This window comes from Schistocerca serialis, chromosome 3 (assembly GCF_023864345.2).
Source record: "Schistocerca serialis cubense isolate TAMUIC-IGC-003099 chromosome 3, iqSchSeri2.2, whole genome shotgun sequence".
In the NCBI taxonomy this organism is placed as follows: domain Eukaryota; kingdom Metazoa; phylum Arthropoda; class Insecta; order Orthoptera; family Acrididae; genus Schistocerca; species Schistocerca serialis.
The window spans coordinates 67,026,213-67,047,047 of record NC_064640.1 but is presented as its reverse complement, the minus strand read 5'-3'; the positions used below and the strand labels follow the sequence as shown (position 1 = coordinate 67,047,047).

At 43.6% G+C, this 20,835-nt stretch overlaps 1 protein-coding gene across 1 annotated transcript in view; it reads left to right on the top strand.

Annotated features, from left to right (window-relative positions):
* Positions 1–20,835, top strand: part of LOC126471528 (dynein axonemal heavy chain 5) — a 1,073,018-nt gene that overhangs the window by 369,323 nt on the left and 682,860 nt on the right. Inside the window, exons 16-17 of the mRNA XM_050099754.1 lie at positions 3,836–4,042; positions 16,355–16,551. Of these exons, the coding sequence (XP_049955711.1) occupies positions 3,836–4,042; positions 16,355–16,551 (404 nt within the window). The remainder of the gene's footprint in view (positions 1–3,835; positions 4,043–16,354; positions 16,552–20,835) is intronic.

The window sequence follows — 20,835 nt, the reverse complement described above, 5'->3', positions numbered from 1 at the left end:
TTGTCTCTTCCCCGGTGTTCCCTCGGACGTCCGCGCCCGACTTGGGCGCCAACTGCGGCAGCTCTCTGAGGCCTGTCCTGTGTCGGTCGTTCCGTTCGCGGTCCGCGCCCGCCAGGTGCTTCTCCTGAGGTTTTAACCCCTCCCTGGTGCTCCCACGGCCGTCCGCGCCCGGCTCGTCCACCATCTGTGGTCGTGGCAGTTGTCTGGGGCCGGACCCGCATGTGGCGTTCCGTTCGTTGTCCGCGGCCGCTTGGCGCTGCTCCCAATGTGTTGGCACTTCCCTGGTGCTCCGATGGACGTCCGCGCCCGCCTAGTCCACCATCTGCAGTTGTGGCAGCTGTCTGAGGCCCGTCTTGCGTCGCGGGCTCTGTTCGCGGTCCGCGCCCGCCTGGCGCTGCTTGTAAGGTGTTGTTTCTTCCCCGGTGCTCCCTCAGACGTCCGTGCCCGACTTGGTCTCCATCTGTGGCAGCTCGTAATTGCTGCACCCTCTCATGCATGAAATTTACTGGAGCTCCTGAACACATCTGTTGTAAACTGCTGGTCCACCGTGGGGATGGGATAAACTGGTCATTTAAAACCAATACAGGTACTTTAGTTCTGAATAACCGGTAGTTTTCGGCATTTGTTTGGTCTCAGTTATAACAGACGATTTTTGTTTTTTACTAATAACTGAGTAAAAAGCCGAAACATCAATTTACGATAGTAGCAGTGTTAAAATTTTTCGTTTTTAAATAAACCTCCTTTTGAAAAAAGAAGTGATTTTTATTCGTGAAATTTGTATTGGTTTGAGATACTGCATTATTGTAGAAAATGAGGGAAGGAGAGCAGTTCTATTTTAATAACAATGCTGACAGAAAAGAGGAACAAACAGATGGCATAAGAATTGGTACAGTGTTCCTGAGACAATTTCCTGTTAGACGGTACGCGTCTAGGCGCATTGTCCAAGACTTAACCCCACATGTTCTATACGATATTTGGTCGCTGTCTTCGCAAACATCAGTTTGCAACGGCCCTCACGCCTTCTCGTCTCTACTGTACCATACTGTTGACTACCGAGTCTGTTGTCAATGTTTACTGAATAACTTCGAAAGAATCTCTGCAGAAAAATTACAAAATTTGCTCAGCGTGCTATTTAAAATACATATCTCTTTAGTAAAGTTAAGGAAACGATCGCCTTCTTAATATTTATTTACACACTAAAACTTTGTATGTAAAATATGAAAAAATAGTCCAGAAGCCTTTTGTTGTTTAGTTCCTAAATAATACCACCAATGACATTTGATTTAGCAAAGAACACAATCGCTAACCAGATAATAACTGAAAAAGTGCAGTGTCTCTTGACTGTGATCTATCTAATAGAGGCTATCAGAATCCGAAGACATCGCACACTGTGAATGACCGTTGTAATTTCACTCATTTCACGTCAATACCAGTGGCATTCTGCTCCTTAATTTCTTCTTCAAGGCTCCACTTTACTGGAACAATGCAGCAACGACAGTTTACACATGAACAATTACCAGTAGTGTTTTCACCTACAAACCTGAAGACCTTACGCGTTCTAAGTGCTGTTTTTTTGCAAGAACGTTTTGCAGTGTCTGAATCAGATTTACTGTTAAAACTCTTTGATAGAAACAGTACTTTATTATACAAAGTATGCATAAACCCAGAGGCTTTCAAGAGCAGTCTTATCTGCACTAAACAAATCACGTGTTACTAAATTCAGCTGTGACATCATGAAACTAATTTGCTGCTGACTCTGGGTACCTTATTTCGTAGCGACTAGATATTAGCTACCTTGCTGTCCATTTGTTACTGCTGTTATGAATGCTAGAGAAAAACTACTCACAATCTAGATTTATGTAGTGCTGTTTCTATAATTTAATGAGTAAAGATGTTAATGTGAACAAGTTTAACACAGTATAGGTGGATACATTGACTTTATGAAATTCTGATACTAAATATTGAGATGGAAGAAACGTATATTATTTCAATAATGTTCTGAACAAACTGCAGCTTATCACTGAAATTCAGAACCAAAATCGTATGACACAAACCCTGAATTGAGTAACGTAATTCTTTATTTATTGTTGTGACTATTGCATTGATATGTAATGAAGTGTATATCTGACAAATCTAGAAACTGCTGTTTGTCTGAAATTCAGTAATATCTGTTTACTATGAGGTCAGAAATTAATGCAGTTTTTCTCATTAAATGTCTCTGAGAAGAATCTGTACAATTAACAGTGCATTTTTATCAGGTGATGCACTCTAGTCAACATAAACAGCTCTTTCTCCTGTATCCATAGCTTAGGTTTCATTGCTTACATATTTCACGAGATAATGATGCTAATTTTGTCATGAATTCTGTTCATACTTAACAATGATTCTGACTAAGATGGCTGCTAAATAACAAAAGATGTAAACTTCTACTTTATATTTTCCAAGAAACAGTTATTATCAAACGGAAATTCACTTTTAAGGATAAATAAAACTCAAAGTTCTTGACTTGGTTCCTGACTATACTTTATAGCAGTGCTCACTTAACGATGAACATTAAACTCAGGGCTGCTGGATGTGAAAACTACGAGTTTTTTGCCTATATTCCTCTTGATGTACCAGCTTTAACATTTACATTGCTCTTGAATTATTCTCATGCTAACATCCATCTGCAGCTGGTAATTTTTGTTTATCGAGCAATAACGCCATCATTTCCTTGCCCCCTCGTCGTGTAGTCTAACAGGCATACAAAACCTCGCTATTACGAATTACTCTTTAAACAACTTCCGGAACTGATTTTCACTTCACAGGCAAAATAATTACTTTTATCACTGCTCAGATACATACTGAGTGTTTCCATGCAATTTTTAGCACTTTCAAACTGGCATTACTATAAAGTTCTGTTTAAACTATAGACATCCATTGAATTGATATTAACACAACCACGACGTATAACAACATTATTCGCCTTCCTTTCTGCTAAGTTATTGTTCGCTTCTCTTTTTCATATTACCGTTCTGCGTTGTACTGCAGAATGGCACCAACCGTAACGTGGAAATATTTTTACGAAGTGATGTAGCAACGAAGTACAGTGGTTCAATTGCTAAAATTAAAGCTTTGCCTGTCATTTCTATGAAATAAAAGTGAGTAAGAGGATTCTGGTAACAGTAATACATAAAAAACTTAACAACATGTCAATCACAGTATGCAATAAAAGTAGAATGATCTCCTGTCCGTGTCTACATAATATGCCTTTATGTGCTTGTAGCCCTCGAAAACGGACAAATTATCACGAAAAACAGGGTTGTTTAACTTCAGTTTTCAAACTGACTATCAGTAAGGCCAAAATAGTGGTATGATTTCCGATTACAACACGATTTTTGAGCAGAGTTTCAAAACATTAGCATCAACAAGAGAGCATTGTTGACTTTTTGTAGTATTTAACCACTTACGACTTTTGAGAAAAGAAATGAACGGTGGATGGAGTTTTCTTTTATTTGCACATTTAATTTAGCATTTTAATTCTATGTATCTGCAAACAGAGGGGCAAAAATTTTTAGTCTTCCTTCGATTTCTGCATTTATTTCAGGAAGTAACAGGAATAAAAAACGGAAATTCGATTATTTCAGTAACCGATTGTTTTGAACGTTTCTAACACTCACATTAAACTGGTGTGAAAAACGAGGATATAACCGAAAACCAGTTGTTTCAGCAATAACCCTAGTCCACTGTCACGGAGTTGGTGAAATTCGGTGAAAGAGTAGTCCAGTGAGTAGTGCGAGCAGCCCCTTTTCCTCTGCGTCGTATTAGTAAAGGCAAAATCATTAATCGGTTGCAGGCGTGGGTCGTGGAGGAGGGTTTGTCGCGCACGCTGTTGACACTGAACGAGGAGCCGGCGGGGCTGGCGGTGAACCTGGACAACCGCGTGCGCCTCGTGCTGCGCGAGGCCGACTGCCTCGCCAAGATGGACGTGCCGCTGCCTGTCGTCACGCAGACCCTGCTGGCCAACACCAAGTACTTCACGCTGGTCAACGACTCGCTGCAGGTCTGTCACGGTACTTAGCTAGCTAGTTACGCATTCCGCAAGTCACTTTGCTCAATACACTGTGGTTTGTTGTTGTTGTGGTCTTCAGTCCTCAGACTGGTTTGATGCAGCTCTCCATGCTACTCTATCCTGTGCAAGCTTCTTCATCTCCCAGTACCTACTGCAGCCTACATCCTTCTGAATCTGCTTCGTGTGTTCATCTCTTGGACTCCCTCTACGATTTTTACCCTCCACGCTGCCCTCCAGTACCAAATTGTGCCACAAACTCCTCTTCTCCCCAATTCTATTCAATACCTCCTCATTAGTTCTGTGATCTACCCACCTAATCTTCAGCATTCTTCTGTAGTACCACATTTCGAAAGCTTCTATTCTCTTCTTCTCTAAACTATTTATCGTGCATGTTTCACTTCCATACATGGCTGCACTCCGTACTAATACTTTCAGAAACAATTTCCTGACAAATCTATACTCTATGAAAACAGATTTCTCTTCTTCAGAAACGCTTTCCTTGCCATTGCCAGTCTACATTTTATATCCTCTCTACTTCGACCATCATCAGTTATTTTTCTCCCCAAATAGCAAAACTCCTTTACTACTTTAAGTGTCTCATTTCCTAATCTAATTCCCTCAGCATCACCCGATTTAATTCGACTACATTCCATTATCCTCGTTTTGCTTTTGTTGATGTTCATCTTATACCCTCTTTTCAAGACACTGCCCATTCCGTTAAACTGCTCTTCCAAGTCCTTTTCTGTCTCTGACAGAATTACATTGTCATCGGCGAACCTCAAAGTTTTTGTTTCTTCTTCATGGATTTTAATACCTACTCCGAATTTTTCTTTTGTTTCCTTTACTGCTTGCTCAATATACAGATTGAATAGCATCGGGGAGGGGCTACAACCCTGTCTCACTCCCTTCCCAACCACTGCTTCCCTTTCATGACCCTTGACTCTTATAACTGCCATCTGGTTTCTGTACAAATTGTAAATAGCCTTTCGCTCCCTGTATTTTACCCCTGCCACCTTCAGAATTTGAAAGAGAGTATTCCAGTTAACATTGTCAAAAGCTTTCTCTAAGTCTACAAATGCTAGAAACGTAGGTTTGCCTTTCCTTAATCTTTCTTCTAAGATAAGTCGTAAGGTCAGTATTGCCTCACGTGTTCCCATATTTCTACGGAATCCAAACTGATCTTCCCCGATGTCAGCTTCTACCAGTTTGTCCATTCGTCTGTAAAGAATTCGCGTTAGTATTTTGCAGCTGTGACTTATTAAACTGATAGTTCGGTAATTGTAGTAGGAAAATGGAAATGTCGTGTGGGTAGGGCCTACCGTCGGGTAGACCGGTCGCCTGGTGCAAGTCTTTTGAGTTGACGCCACTTCGGCGACATGGGCGTCGATGGAGATGAGGTGGTGATGAAGACAACATAACACCTAGTCTCCCAGCGGAGAAAATCCCCGACCCAGCCGGGAATCGAACTTGGGCCCCTTGGCATGACACTCCATCGCGCTGACCATTTCGTTTTATTTTTTTAATTCATCTCATTTTGTTCGTTATAGTACGTTGTAATTGTTTGGGGCAGACGTCCAATGACAACTATCTCTCACTGCGGACAACGCAGGAACGGTTGTGTTCGACTACTGTAAAACCATTTCCAGTCGACCTACGATTGAAATTCTATGGGCGACAAAGCGTCATGCCACCCAGACCGTGCGACATTTATGGGACATAATCAAGAGATGTTCGTGCACAAAATCCTGCACCGGCAACACTTTCGCATTATGGATGGCTATAGCGGCAGCCATGCCTCTATTTTTCCAGGGGACTGCCAACGTCTTTTTGAGTTCATGCCATAGCGTTGCTGCACTACGTCGTCCAAAACGAGGTCTTTACAAGATATTAGGGGGTATCCCATGACTTGTCACCTCAGTGTATATCGTAATGCACGGAATCAATTAGTTTACAGAATATTAGCTTAATTGCTACTTAACTATAGCTGATCCTGATGAGTTGCAGATGATTTCAAATTACAGAAGACAATATTTACTTTAGTAACATGACTAAGTAGGTAACACCTGTGTGACACGCAAGCTACGAGTTTCCGTATAAAAATTCTTCTACGAAATAGAAAGAGTTGCCCAGAAGAAACTTTTACAGTTTATTTTCGTATTAAGCTTTACTATGTCATCCACACTGTATCGTTGGATAAATGATCAAAGATTTTGATAGCAAGATTATTCACCCATCTCTGAGCTAAAGTAAAGTTTAATGAAGGTAATATTCCCTTGTGCTATTGTAATTTAGGATGTCATTAAAACCTTCTGAAATCAAATTATTTACAACAAATTTAATGATAGAAAATGTGACCTGTCGCTCTGTAGTTAAAATACTTAACTGCTTAAAAGGTAATTTACAATGTGAACGAGAGTAGCTCCACAAATTTTTTCGCAAGTGAAAAAGTGGCTGAACTGTGTTGTTCGATTAGCTCTAAATTTTAGAGTTTAAAATGTGTTTTTTTTACTTTCTCATAAATTTGTACACTTAAAATTACTGTAGATTTCACGTTACTTACTAACCCCTGCTCGAATTTAAATTTTCACCATACAGATAGTGCACATAACAAATGCTGGTACGAGACATAGTGACTTGCATCAATTTAACCTGTTTCACTAATACTGAAAAATGGTGTTTCCCAACACTTCAGTATTTTTTGAAATACTCAGTCTCGATTTTTTCATGGGTGTGATGTGAAACAAGTATGAAATCGTGGAAACTGGTATCATAATACAGTAGATGGCGAACACGTTATCATTTAAAATCCTAAAATATATACAATTGAGCATTTTCAGAAAACATGTCAGTGATTGTTCTAAAGAAAAAATTTACATTTTCCTCTGTTGCCGTATGTGTGTTGTGACTGATTATCATACTTGCGTCATCTGCAAAGAGAACTGATTCTGCTTGGTGCATGTTGCACGAAAGGCCATTGCCACATGAGAGATACAGCAAGGGATCTGATATTGAACTTTTTGGAACTTCATTTCGATTCCCACCCCACAGCCAGTGGGAGTAAAATATCCCCTATCTACAACTGACAGACTATGAAGTATAGCTTCCTGCATTATTTTTCTCAACAATGAAGTGAGTCACATTATATCTATACCCTTCAATCTATAAAACCGAAGTTTTGGTAACAAAGTTTGATTTACGCTGGTCACAGGAGATACAAAATGGTGGTGTTTTGTAATTTAATCTTGGTAAATTTCTATGAGTGAATTTATAGAAAGCATTATGAGCTGAGTACCTGCTCTGAAACCCAGATTCTTATTTACTAAGTGTGTTATTATTACCGAAATGGTGCACATTTCTAGAGTACCTTACCTTTTTTGAAAAATTGTGTCAGCAGTGAAACAGGTCTGTAATCATTGACACAATTGTTACCATACGTATACAGGTATTTTACAAATTAACGTTTGGTTGCGACAGCAACCACATTTCAGACTTCATAACCAGTCGATAGGCGTACCTGCGAGCTGCCTACGAAATCCAGCTGCCGTGTGCCAAAATACTTCTGGCACAGCATCCTGCAGTACAGTGAGTGTGCTATGGTGGTGGGCCAGATCGCCGTCGCACAAAATTACACTTCCGTCGTCACCTATATAAATGGTTTGACGTTACCTAATGGTTTTCTGCTAAGTAGTTGTGCTCTGCACCACTGCAGCAAATCAGTTGCGACTTTACCTTAATTAGCTCGCACCTAAGGTAATTGGCCAAAGTGCGGCTTTGTTTACAAATAACACCTCGATAATGTCGTGGGGTCGAGCCACACACATCTGTTTCCATGCCCAGCGTCTAACTCGCTGCAAATAACTTGTAGCTGTGATCCTGCAGTCAAATTATCGATGCATTGAGTAGAACAGCGAATTAATAAGATAAACACAAATATTACTTAATATAAATATACAATTAATAAAAATGGTTCTATTCTAGTGTCTGTAATTGATATAGACGACAGAGAAATATACAGCAGAGAAATGTATTGATTAATGTTTACTCACGATGCACACTACAGGTGTTGGTGTTCTAATACTGTTACTGTGTGCACTTCTTAACATTGTCCATAGCGACATTTTAGCCACGCACAGGGGGTTAAACCTTGCTGATCACTAATAATTTATGTCTTTTCCATTTGAGAGATGTTTTCATTGCAAACAACAGCGCCACACCTACAGCCATGAGCAGGGTTCCCTTCATTTCTCAGAAAATTGTCGCGTCTCCTCGTGTTTCTCACAGGTCCTCAGAATTCGTGCGAACTTAGAACCTTTGTCCAGTGTCTAGAGTAAACTGCAAAAATCGTGCATGGAACACGTCACATGTTTTGCCAGAGATTGAATTTACATGGGAGTCAGCAGTATAGCGCCTCTATGTTGTGAAAGTTCAAATGGTTCTGAGCACTATGGGACTTAACGTCTGAGGTCATCAGTCCCCTAGACTTAGAACTACTTAAACCTAACTAACCTAAGGACATCACACATATCCATACCCGAGGCAGGATTCGAACCTGCGACCGTAGCAGCAGCGCGGTTCCGGACTGAAGCGCCTAGAACCGCTCGGCCACAACGGCCGGCTGTTGTGATGGGACAACAATTATTACAAGTTGCAGTGCACTCGCTAACATTCTGAAGAATACTTCCGAAATCTGCATTACTTTACACATTCGGTTAGCTGTTTCACTTGTCTGTATTGAACAAATAGTCTAGAGGTGGTAGTAGTTGTGGTCTTCAGTCCGAAGATTGGTTTGATGCAGCTCTCCATGCTACTCTATCCTGTGGGAGCTTCGTGTCTATCTTGATTACAACAAAGCTTTCACCGTACTGTACACAGCACCTTATCAGTTTTCCTAATTTCTTATTCATTGTTAAACCTACTCCTGCTTACCCCCGTTTGATTTTGTATTTATAACCCTGTATTCTCCTGACCAAAAGTCCTGTTCCTCCTGCCATCGAACGTAAATGTAATAAAAAGCGTATAAGCGTATAACCTCAACGAAACTTTTGTCTCATTACACTTGTGTTCTCCTTTTTATGCCACCATTGTGTCTTCCCGCTTATTCATGCAATGGGTATTTGCTCATCCTGGATTGGAATGGAAGGTGCAGTCGACTGTGCGGCTGATCCCGGCGGAGGTTCGAATCCTCCCTCGGGCATGGGTGTGTGTGTTTCTCCTTAGGATAATTTAGGTTAAGTAGTGTGCAAGCTTACGGACTGATGACCTCAGCGGTTAAGTCCCACAAGATTTCACACACCTTTGAACATTTTTGAAGGTGCAGTCATCTACCCTTGAGTCCTATAACCACTTCTTGAAAACAATTCTAATTGCAAAGTCAGAGGTACCCAGTCCATTAAATAGTTCATATACAGAAGTCTAAAATTTCGCCAAACCATATTATTCTATATTCAGTTTTATAATTTTGTCATTTTCTTTTCCAACCATTTTTAACACAGTTTCCACTGACGCTGTTCCATGGCATCTGCCTACTTCCTTCTTTATTGACTTTTTGTTAAAAACCATACAGCAATTTATAAGTGCAAACGACATAGTCATTCATAATTAAGTATCAATATATTCAACTTTTGTGCCTAATATTCTTTTAAGAATTATTATTTTTTTAAAAAAAAGGCCACGTATGGAAAATACGAAAATGGAGACAGAATATTAACCCATAGGCCACAAATATATATGCGTGTTAGTTTTCAACAATCAACCATGATCGTCAGGACTGTTTCTTATAGCACTGGTTAAAACAATAACATTTAGAGGATACGATATTTTATACCTGATGCCTCGGAGATTTATATTTCTAGCAGAGAACGTGCTGTTACATTAATTACTTGGAAAACAGAGAAATCCTGAGAAATCCTGGTTTTCGCTACGTTTTCCCACTGGTTATTTTTGTGCCGACCATCTGGCAGAGAGTATCAGTCTGTGTGCACGTGTGTCCCAACCTTACTCGCGTAATTCTGGTCACGTCTCCTCGGAAGACTTTTCCGGCTGTATCGTGGTTCTTTTGGTATGGTACACTACAAATCGAATTTTAGCTTACAAATCTAAGCAAATACTGCAGGAGAAAATGAAATGAAATGATCGTATGGCATTGCCGGCCGGAAGGCCCCATCCGGGGAAGCTCGGCCGCCGAGTGCGAGTCTTATTGCAGTCGACGCCACACTGGGCGATTCGCATGCCGGTGATGAGGATGAAATGATGACGAGAACACCACCAGTCCACGAGGGGAGAAAATCTCCAACCTGGCCGGAAATCGAACCCGGACCCGTTGCATGGGAGGCACGCACGTAACCACTTTTTTTTATTTATTTTTTTTTCTATGCCATCCTTTTCTTATATATAGATGGAAAAAGGCGTCTTTCAGTTACGACAAACAAAATTAGAATGTACATCCGTAGCAACAACAGAACAAGAGTTTCTTCTAAACTATGAAAGAGAATTTGAAACCAATAGTGTGGTGATAGATAATAAAGAAAGAAAAACGTAACCAAATCCCGCACGCCATTCCATGTGCATGGCCCATCTGCGTACAGATTCCATGTTCCAAATTGGTACAACATTTCGCAGCGTTTGGAGCTCCATGACGGCGGTCATCCTCTGCCCGGTACTCCCCAACTGTGAGGGGGGTTATCGAAGACACTGCGTAAATAGTTGGCAAATAGTTGTCGGTATCGGGGTGTACACTCAAGTGTGCTATGACTGTCCTGGAGAAATTGCCAGTAATCAAGCACCATCTTCTCATCATCTCGAAAGAGGTAGTAGATGGACATGCCTTTAAACCATGTGAGAGCATGAGTCTTCGCAGGTGGGAAATAAGTATCCTCTGGACCAAGGAGGAGCCGTGGCTCAATTGTGCGAGGCGCGATACGTAGGTAGCAGGCGAGGATCTTCTGCACTAGCAGCCATACCTCTAACGCCGATCCACATATTAAACGGTGGTCGTCAGTATCCACGAGGTGGCAATGTGGACATAGGAGGGAATCCGCCATCCCAATAGCGTGCAGCCTTTGTCGTGTTACAACCTTCCCGTTCTCCACCTGGTACCACGCGGTTCGTACCCGCGTGGGGAGGAACGACTTCTGGACCGCTCTCCACACTGCAGGCCATAGGGTCGTAGGGCTCTTCCTCTCAATCACATTGCAAGGGATGGACCTTAGCAGCAGTCTGTAAAAGTCTCTCGCCTTGGGAGGGCGAGTGTTGGGAAGATCTGGGTGCACGTAACTATACTCAAGAATAAATGCCGAGAGGTGCGAGAGTGAGGGTGTAATGTGCGCAACCGTGACAGGTGGCAGAAGAGACGCCGGCAGCAAACCCTCTAACAGACGACCCGTAAGGGAAGCATCTTTGTGGGTCCACAATTTCATCATTGTGCACAAGTATAATGCTGTAGCCCTCGCTCGTACATTTATAAGTCCCAGTCCGCCATCAAGCGGAGGGAGGGTGAGTGTTTCGTAGCGGACTTTGAATAGGTGTCCGGCGGTAAGGTAATATCCAAACGCTGCTTGCAGTCTGTGTGCCATCGCTGTCGGTATCGGTAGGACCTGGGCCATGTGGATCATCTTAGTTGCCACGTGAAGGTTGAGGTATTCCACACGCTGTAGGAGGTCCATCCGTCGAAGTAAGTTCCGGCGAACTTCTGTGCGTATTGCCTGTAGTATTCGTGCATAGTTCATGGCAGCCGTGCGGCGCACATCCTGTGTAAATGTTATGCCCAAGAAACGGATCTTGTTAACTAGTGGGAGTGGGGCTAAAGCGTCCTCCTGTAGACCTCTCCCAATGGGCATCGCTGCCGACTTGGCCACATTCATGAGGCTGCCCGCTGCCAAACCATAGCGATTGATCCATTGTATCACCGAGCGTACCTCGTCACCAGATCGGACAAGTAATAGAAGGTCATCAGCATATATCCTGCAGTGAAAGGTGTGATCCCTCAATGACATGCCCGAGAGCCTGTTTTTCAACCCTCCGACAAGTGGTTCGAGTGCGATCGCGTAAAGGATCATGGAGAGAGGGCATCCTTGGCGAACTGACCGTCGGATCGGAAAGGGACCCGCAATCCGTCCATTCACCAATACACGGGATGCAGCTCCACGGAAAAGGCGCTGAAATATGTCGAGAAAGTCAGGCGGGAAGCCCATGCGGGCCATAACGGACAGAAGGAACTTGTGGTGAACTCTATCGAAGGCGTGGTCGAAATCAATGGAGATCAGAGCAGCTCGAAGGCGACAGGATGTGGCGATGGCTATTAAATCCCTGCATTCACTGGTTGCCGTTTGCATGTTGGTCACTCCGCCCTGTGTCGTTTGCTCCATTGAGAGGAGTAGGGGCAGAACCGTCTTCATGCGGCTGGCGAGTAGTCGGGCGAAGATTTTATAGTCCGAGTTGAGCATTGTAATGGGCCTGTAGTCCTCGACCGTCCGACCTCTGGAAGGCTTGTGTATCGGTATTAAGAGACCTTCCACGAATGCAGGTGGCACGTGAGAACCGGGGGTCATCAGTTCTTGGTACATGATGATACATCAGGGCATCATGAGATCGCGGAAAGTACGATAAAACTCGAGCGGCAGTCCGTCTGGCCCGGGAGATTTGTTGAGTGCTCCCTTGTTAAGCGCGTCCACGATGTCGTCTCGTGTAATCCCACCTAACAGCGTCGCCGCTGCTGCATTGTCGAGGGTGTGCGACATGTGCTGCAGTATGTCGTGATCGTCCGCTCCCTCGTCCTCTGTATTCACCTCGTCGTAAAACCGGCGATAGTGATCTGCGAAGGCTTCTGTAACTGCCGCCTGAGTCATTACGACCCTACCACCTGGCAATACGAGGTCCGTGATCAGCTGCTCTCGGCGTCGGCGGCTGTCGAGCACGATGTGATGCATAGACGGGTTTTCTCCTTCCACTCGGTCTTGACGTCGCGATCGCACTACGACCCCCTCCAAACGTTTCCTCGTAAGAGACAATATTTTACCTTTAATTCGGCGGCTTTCCATTTGTCGATTTGGAGATGGTGGTTGGCTGTCGAGTTCGCGAAGCATCGTGTAATAAAAGTCCAATGTGTGACGATGCCAAGCTGCGATATCTTTTCCGAATTGTGTTAGCACACGCCGAAAAGCTGGTTTTGCACAGTCCACCCACCATGCTAGAGTCGATGGGTATCGGGGAAGACGACGTTCGCAATCCAGCCATGTGTTGGCGATAATCTGACGGCATTCCGGGGCTTGAAGATGTGCCACATTCAGCTTCCAGGGTCCTCGGCTGCGCCATATCCGCTGCTGTTGTAGAGTGAGTGTGCATATGAAAGCGCTATGATCGGAGAAGGCAAGCGGCCAACGTTCGGCGTCCAATACTCCCGGCGCTAGAGCTCGTGATACATAAACGCGGTCTAGGCGACTGGCGGAGTGACTAGTAAGGTATGTCGGCCCGGGACGTTCACCGTGCACCGTCTCCCACGTGTCGGTGAGAAGCAGATCTCGAACCAGGAGCCGAAGTTCTTGACAAGTCGAGAAATGTGGGACTTGGTCTTTGGGGTGGAGCACACAGTTAAAATCGCCCCCGAAGATATATTGCTCGAAGCGGCTGATAAAGAGGGGGGCGATATCCTCCGAGTAGAACAGCGATCGTTCGCGGCGTTGGTCAGTTCCTGATGGAGCGTAAATGTTAATGATGCGTGTTCCCAGTGCTGCGATCGCCAGCCCCCTACCTGACGGAAGGTAAGTCACTTCGTCGATGGCAATTCCGTCGCGCACTAGTATTGCCGTACCGCTGCCATTCCGGTCCGCCGGTGACACATATGTCACATAACCGTAGAAAACGGGGAGGGCCGCTATATATACTTCTTGCAACAAGGCAATGTCAACATCCGAAGAACAAAGCATCTCACGCAGCAACTGGATCTTCACTGCCGTTCGTATCGTGTTGAGATTAAGCGTGGCGATACGATAAGCTTGTTGCCGAACCGCAGGTGTTAAGTTATCCATTAAGACTGGAATTACCTATGACGCTTCTGACTGTGTTGACACCTCCGCATCCCCCCAAACCTCACCGGCAGTCCTTGCTAGAGAGCCGGCGCCAATGGCGTGGGCCCTGTTGGCGTAACTTGCATGGTTCCGTTGTCGTCGTGGTCATCCGCCCACGTCGGGGAACTGAAAGTAAGATCGGCCTCCCTAGCTTCCTCAGGACACGGCATGGGTGCTTGCATTCCAGAAGGTGGTGGGCAGCATCTGGCCTGCAGCTCGGCATCCGATTTTGCCACTGTAGATACATGTGGTTTGTCCTCAGTTTCGTTCGATGGTGTCACACTGCAGCAAATGGCGGCTGCCTCTGTGGTAGCGTCGTCATTGAAGGTGGAATCGTCATCCTCTGGAGGCTGTGTCGCATCCCGTTCGGAAGTTGCTCTACGCCTCCGCTTCCGTCGCTTCGGAGAGCGTTGCTTCCTGGTGTGTCCTTCTGTGTCAGACGATGGCAAAGATTCACGACGTTCCGGCACGAAGGCAGCCGTAGGCACAATAAGCGAGTCTACGGCCATGCTATCGTCATGTATGTTGTTATCAGTCGACGGGGGCGGCGGCATCTGAGTTGAATCCGTATCTTGTGGAACGGGTGTGTCATCATCGCCCTGCATTGGAGCATGGAGCCGCGACCCAACAGTAGATGTCGGCTGTCGTGGTGAAGTAGTAGCTGTCGTGAGGGCTGCTGCATAAGTCACAGGAAGCAGCGTCGGCTGCGATGGCGGGTCCGCTTCAACCGGCGGCAGTTGAGTGATGCGACGTTGCATACATTCTGATCTGAGGTGTCCCTCCTTCCCACAACCAGAGCAGATCTTCGGTTGCCCATCGTAGATGACGATGGCACGGCAGCCACCGATATTCAGATATGAAGGTACATGTCTTTTAAGTTCTATTCGAACCTGGCGGACGCCGTTCAGCACAGGATATGTCTGGAATTGCGTCCATTTTTCCGCAATATGATCATGGACCGTGCCGTAGGGGCGCAGCGCTGTCACAACGTCCTCCGCCGGTAGTTCGAAAGGAAGTTCGAAAATTCTGATCGTGTGAAGGCTCATGCCAGAATAATCGACGTGCACAGTCCCCACATTGCCATCAGCATGGCAGAAACGGAGGCCCTGTTTCGTGTCCCGAAGGATCCGTTCACATGTTGCGTCGTTGATGATCTTGACATATACGATACTACTCACAATGGACAAGTGAATGCCGAGAATGTCGGTCGCCGGGATTTTAACTTCTTCTCGTAGAAATCGTTCGACTTCGAGTGCTTTGGGCCGTGCAAATTCGTTGCGGAACGTAAATTTTTAGCGTCGATTTTCAGTATTGGTGCGCCATAGTGATCTATATGCTGAGTACGGCACGCGCGAAACGGCCGAGTACTATGTAAACAACACGAGCGCTCGCTCCGCGGCAGGAACACAAACAGCGCGTCCTCACCGCAGCACAGCCAAAGGCCAACTGACCACTCAGCTAAGCAGGCAGACAAGATAGGCATGATCTTACAGTATTCGCTGCGTACTTGGAATCCGTTTAAACTTGCAGTGTATCGTCGTAGGAACACTCCTCACATGATGGATGGCCTTTCCGGGGCCCCAGTGTCGAATAATGTGACGTATTTGAGCTGTTACTTTTCTACCACCTTCAGAAATGGTTCCAATGGCTCCAAGTACTATGGGACTTAACATCTGAGGTCATCAGTCCCCTAGACTTAGAACTACGTAAACCTAACTAACCTAAGGACACTACACACATCCATGCCCGAGGCAGGATTCGAACCTGCGAACGTAGCAGCTGCGCGGTTCCGGACTGAAGCGCCTAGAACCGCTCGGCCACAGCGGCCGGCTTTCTACCACGTAGTGGACAACTTGCCAAGGAGGGTCCAAGCGAGTTCAGTTGCACGAAATGGAGCAACACGGTACTGAATGTCAACCAGCACCAGATTTTAATTTTACAGATGTGCACTTGCAAAATGCTGGCTGTATTTTAAGTATTAATTTGATTTTCTTTTTCAGCTATACCTACACGTTTCGCTGTTTGCTGGGGTATTCATTTAGTACTTTAGTGATACTCAACATCTAATTTTTCACTAAGTTCTGTATTGTTAGTGTACTGTCATATGTGCTCAGCTGTAAGTTGTGTTGTGCTAAATAAACGCTGCTGATTTTCATTGAGTGAAAGAATGTAGCTTCTGAAAAGTGTCATAGCTGTAGAGAGTAACCAACTAGCAGTACGACACAAGACTGTGTTTTTCCAGATGCTTTTGAATCAGTTCACGACAGCAGTGCAGCGTGTGAAGCTGGAAGTACGACCATTGTTCCTACCGCAGTTGGTTCGTCTGACAAACCTGCTGGCTCCTGGACTCAACACCATCACATGGACCAACCCAGAGTGGAAGAATTTCTGTAATACCACTTCGGAAGCAATAAGAAACTTCGATATTCTCGTTACAAGGTATGTGTTGTGTTCTCTGATATACTTATTTTAATCTCCTGAAGTGACCTTCATTCACGGTTTACGTTGTAAGACAAGGCAAGACTAAATACGCCCATTCTGCTGACGCCGCCTATGTCAATTAATATGTTATGTGTGCAATTATTAAGATCCGTTGCCCTAATAAACTTGAATTTCCCTTGATATTAAGTACAGGTATTAAGTTATTGCGTGTCACACTATTCATTCTTCACCTTGACTTCACATAAAATCACGTGACATTAAATACTGGTTTCGTTTTCACGCTTTTAAGTCCAATGCAAGTTGTTCACCTGTGTATCTTTCAGCTACAGTTTTATCTGTTATTTTGACAGCTCAGAGAATCGCCGTGTGTATTGATCTACTCCACAAAATTTTGAAGACACTATTCAGGACGACTATTCAATGTATATGGGAAATCAAACGATGCACACACAATGAAGAAATGAATCAAAAAATTATGTAACATGTATTATACAAAATAATATTTCTGGAGCTATCGCCCCTTTTCCGTACCTCACAAACAACAAATCAGAAGAACTTACAGCTAATTAAATCGTACGTACGATGATCCTATCATAAATATTTTATGGAGCTGCCTCGCCTAAACGAAGTGTACGTTGGTCCCAAAATGAACAAAAGGTTTCAGTAGTGAACCAAGCGAAAGAGGCCGTAAATTTGGAAACGCCGCTCTCCACCAGCTCTTGACTATCAGAAATGCTTGGCATAAGTCGTCGAGCGAATATGGGACAATTTTCTTTGCCACTTGGCCGTAAGATACCAGCAGGAGAAAAATCAAACTGACGCGAATGAATGCAGCAGTTTTCTGTTTTACCGGATTACTTTGAGAACATACCGAAGAGGAATTAGTACTTGAAATACTGAGGAAAAATAGACCTGCCTGTATTCTACAGCTATTATTAGTAGACTAAAAGTTTTGATACAAATAAAGCAGGTTTCTATTACAACAGACACATTACATCGATTTTTAACACGGAAAATTTTGCTGGTTGTTACTGAAGCTGCATGGTCAGCCAGTAGGCTAGCTGTGTAAAGTAGGCAGGCGCTCGATTCCAAGTTAAGTGGCAACTATTTTTTTCTCTTACTTGCCATAAGACACACGTACGATATAGACTGCATCCTCTAGTCCTATTATGTTCAATTAACTTTCCACACTAGATACCAAAGTATTTACCCTGTAAATCAACCATGGTCACTTGCAGTGGCAAGTATTACAAAACTAGCAGTAACATTTGCTGTTACCCATACGTGTGGGATGAGTGATTTCCACAAATGATAATAATACATACATTTTTATTGCAATCTAGCAGAAGGGCGAAAATTATCTGAAGGTGATTATTCAGTTAACATATCAGCAACAGCAGCAGCACGCATGATGTTTCACGTGACGTGGCAAGGAAAGTACACTGGTTTCCAGAATTAAAGCAACAAACTACTATTTCCATGTCCTGTGTCTAATTCACGACATAATCATACAAACTGTCGACAGATGTCGTTACGATCGTGTTCTGCACAGAAGATGGCATTCCGATCAACGTGAAGCAAAGCAAGCACTGTATCATGTGTGAGATGTACAGGCGAGCGAATGTGCGGGACTTACCCAAGTTCACTGCTAGTAGCGCCACGTCACTTTAACGCATCTGCACGTAGCGCGCAAGTATGCACCACAATTATGTATGAAATTAAAAATAAAAATTTATGTTTAAAACCTTGGTAAAATATATTTTAGTGTTATAATGTTCCAAATACCAAGTCTTTATGTTCTAGGCTTAATAGTTTACGTAAAAATGCCGTTTTAAGAGAATAAGTGGCGCTAAATAAAGAAGCTAGGAAGCGAGAATTTGGTCAGAATGTGCAGTTAGAGCTTATAAATAAGGGGTGCAGGTTTCCAAAACCATATAACAAAGCAATTTTGTAACTAAAATGTACCCAATTGTTGTAGATTAAGTACCTGTGATTTTAATGATAGAGAATATTGGTTAAATTGGATGATAAAACATACCAAGTGATAGAGCTATACCAAATCTGAGAGTTGAAGTATTAATAACAGCCGGAGTAAGTTCTAGTAAAGATATGGTTCAGAAGTAACGATCTACCGTTAGCTCCACTATAAAAATTCTAGAAGGTAAAGTTTTCATTCTAGCAAGCTGAAACTTTTTCGATGATTTCAAACAACTTAACTGTATACAAGAAAAAATTAAGAAGTTTATGAATTAATTTGTCACCATGTTATTAAAGATTATGTGCCCGAGAAAGCGGTCGTTCGGAGGCTGCTGCAGTATGCAGATAGCCGTAGACAACAGATGTTCCCTCGGCCGTCCACTCCGGCACCTGTATAAATACCGCCCAAGAGGCAGTAGAGAAGGTTCACTTCGCATTCAGCTACTATGAAATCCACGGGTGTTAAAAGTCGGATTGCGCTCTTTCTCGAATGACGTCGGAGCCGAACTGTGTCAAAGCGCGTATTTTGCGGTAAAAACGGATAGTGAAGTCGCGAGGACTGTACACCGTCCTGGATCGCTTAGAATTCGCCAGAGTAACTGTTAGTGCGCCGTCCGTGTGAATTACCAATTCCGTGGGGCAGGTGGTGACTATTTCCACTTTCGTGGTGAGCATTATTTTTGAACATTTATTGCAAACTTTCATTGAGTAATTTTAGTCAGGGTGAAAAACAAAATCTGGTACGAACGTACCGTAGAGGTCCATAATCGTACTACAATGGTTTGAGAAACATAATAATGATCTCACATAGATATCTTGGCCATCAAGTTATGGTGATATTAACACGAAAGAAAACATCTAGGACGCTATCTGGCGCCATCTACATGTTCAGAAGCAACCAGCCTGTAAATTATGGGAATTACGTGGCCTGTGCGTACAAATTTGGTGCCATGTACCTGTGTAAACCCAACAAGGATATGCTGGATTCCTGCCACACAGAATAGCTGCTGTAATGTGGACTAACATGCCATTACGCAGGTGGTGATAATGTTTAGACACATTAGTTTGTTATTGAAATTTGCAAGGGAACGCTGCAACTGACGACCTACCAATTTCGACGCTCTGTAACACACTGATTGGTGACCAGCCAAAAGTAACTCTTAAAAAAGTTCAGCTGCGCCCCGCGGGGTAGCCGAGCGGTCTTGGGCGCCTTGCCATGGTTCGCGCGGCTTTCCCCGTCGGAGGTTCGAGTCCTCCAGGTCGCATAGGAACTTACCTCAAAGTTCAGCTGTATAGGCCTTAGTTTTCGAAAAAACAGATAATCGTAACGCGTGTTGTTTTTTATTATATCGGTCAGGCAATATCACTTCTTAATATTCGTCTTGATAATTCGTCGGATATTAAAAATCATAAAAGCAATCAAAGCACATAAACCTTTAGCACCATAATTGTTGAACATGATACACTTTGGTGAATGCATATTTCTTTTAGCTGATACTCGCCGGAAAAAGGAACTTTTATCATTTTCACGACAAATCGTCTCTCTCTCTCTCTCTCTCTCTCTCTCTCTCTCTCTGTCTGTGTGTGTGTGTGTGTGTGTGTGTGTGTGTGTGTGTGTGTGTGACTGCCTATAACCGCAAATTGTATTATTCTTACCTACATTATTATATTAGCCTGTAATTATTACGCAAAATGATGTCAATCTTTTGATTTTTAAAGTATTACGTAGATGCATAAGATCGTTGCTATTTTGTTTTGCATGTTGGTATTCTGGCTGCTATGGGTTTATTTGTCAATTGCTATTCATTGTTTGTAGGTCAGTGTTGGTATCTGAGTTTACATATTGTCATTTTGTCATTTGGATACAGTGAATGGAGCTGTAGACGCAACAAAAATGGGATGCAAAGTGGGGACAGAGGAACATTTCTGACATATTCTTCCGTTCGAGTTCAGTAGAGGGAGGAGCCTATGGCCTTTGTAGTCTGGTCTCTTCAACCCCCACAAACCAACCAACCATCAGTACAGGGGTCACAGCAGAGGAGGCAGCTAGAAACATTTGCGCCGTGTATGGAGACAATGGTGTTCTACAGATCATGACAATTAAATGGTTTTATCGTTTTAAGGACTATCATTTTGATTTTAGTCACTTTCCACGTACAAAAAGACATTCGGGATTTGATGAAAATGGTTTAAACGCGTTAATTCACAATGATTCACGTCAGTGGACTCGAAAACTGGTAAATGTGATGAACTGTGATCATTCCACCATCGTGCGACATTTTCATGCAGTAGTGGAAGTCCAAA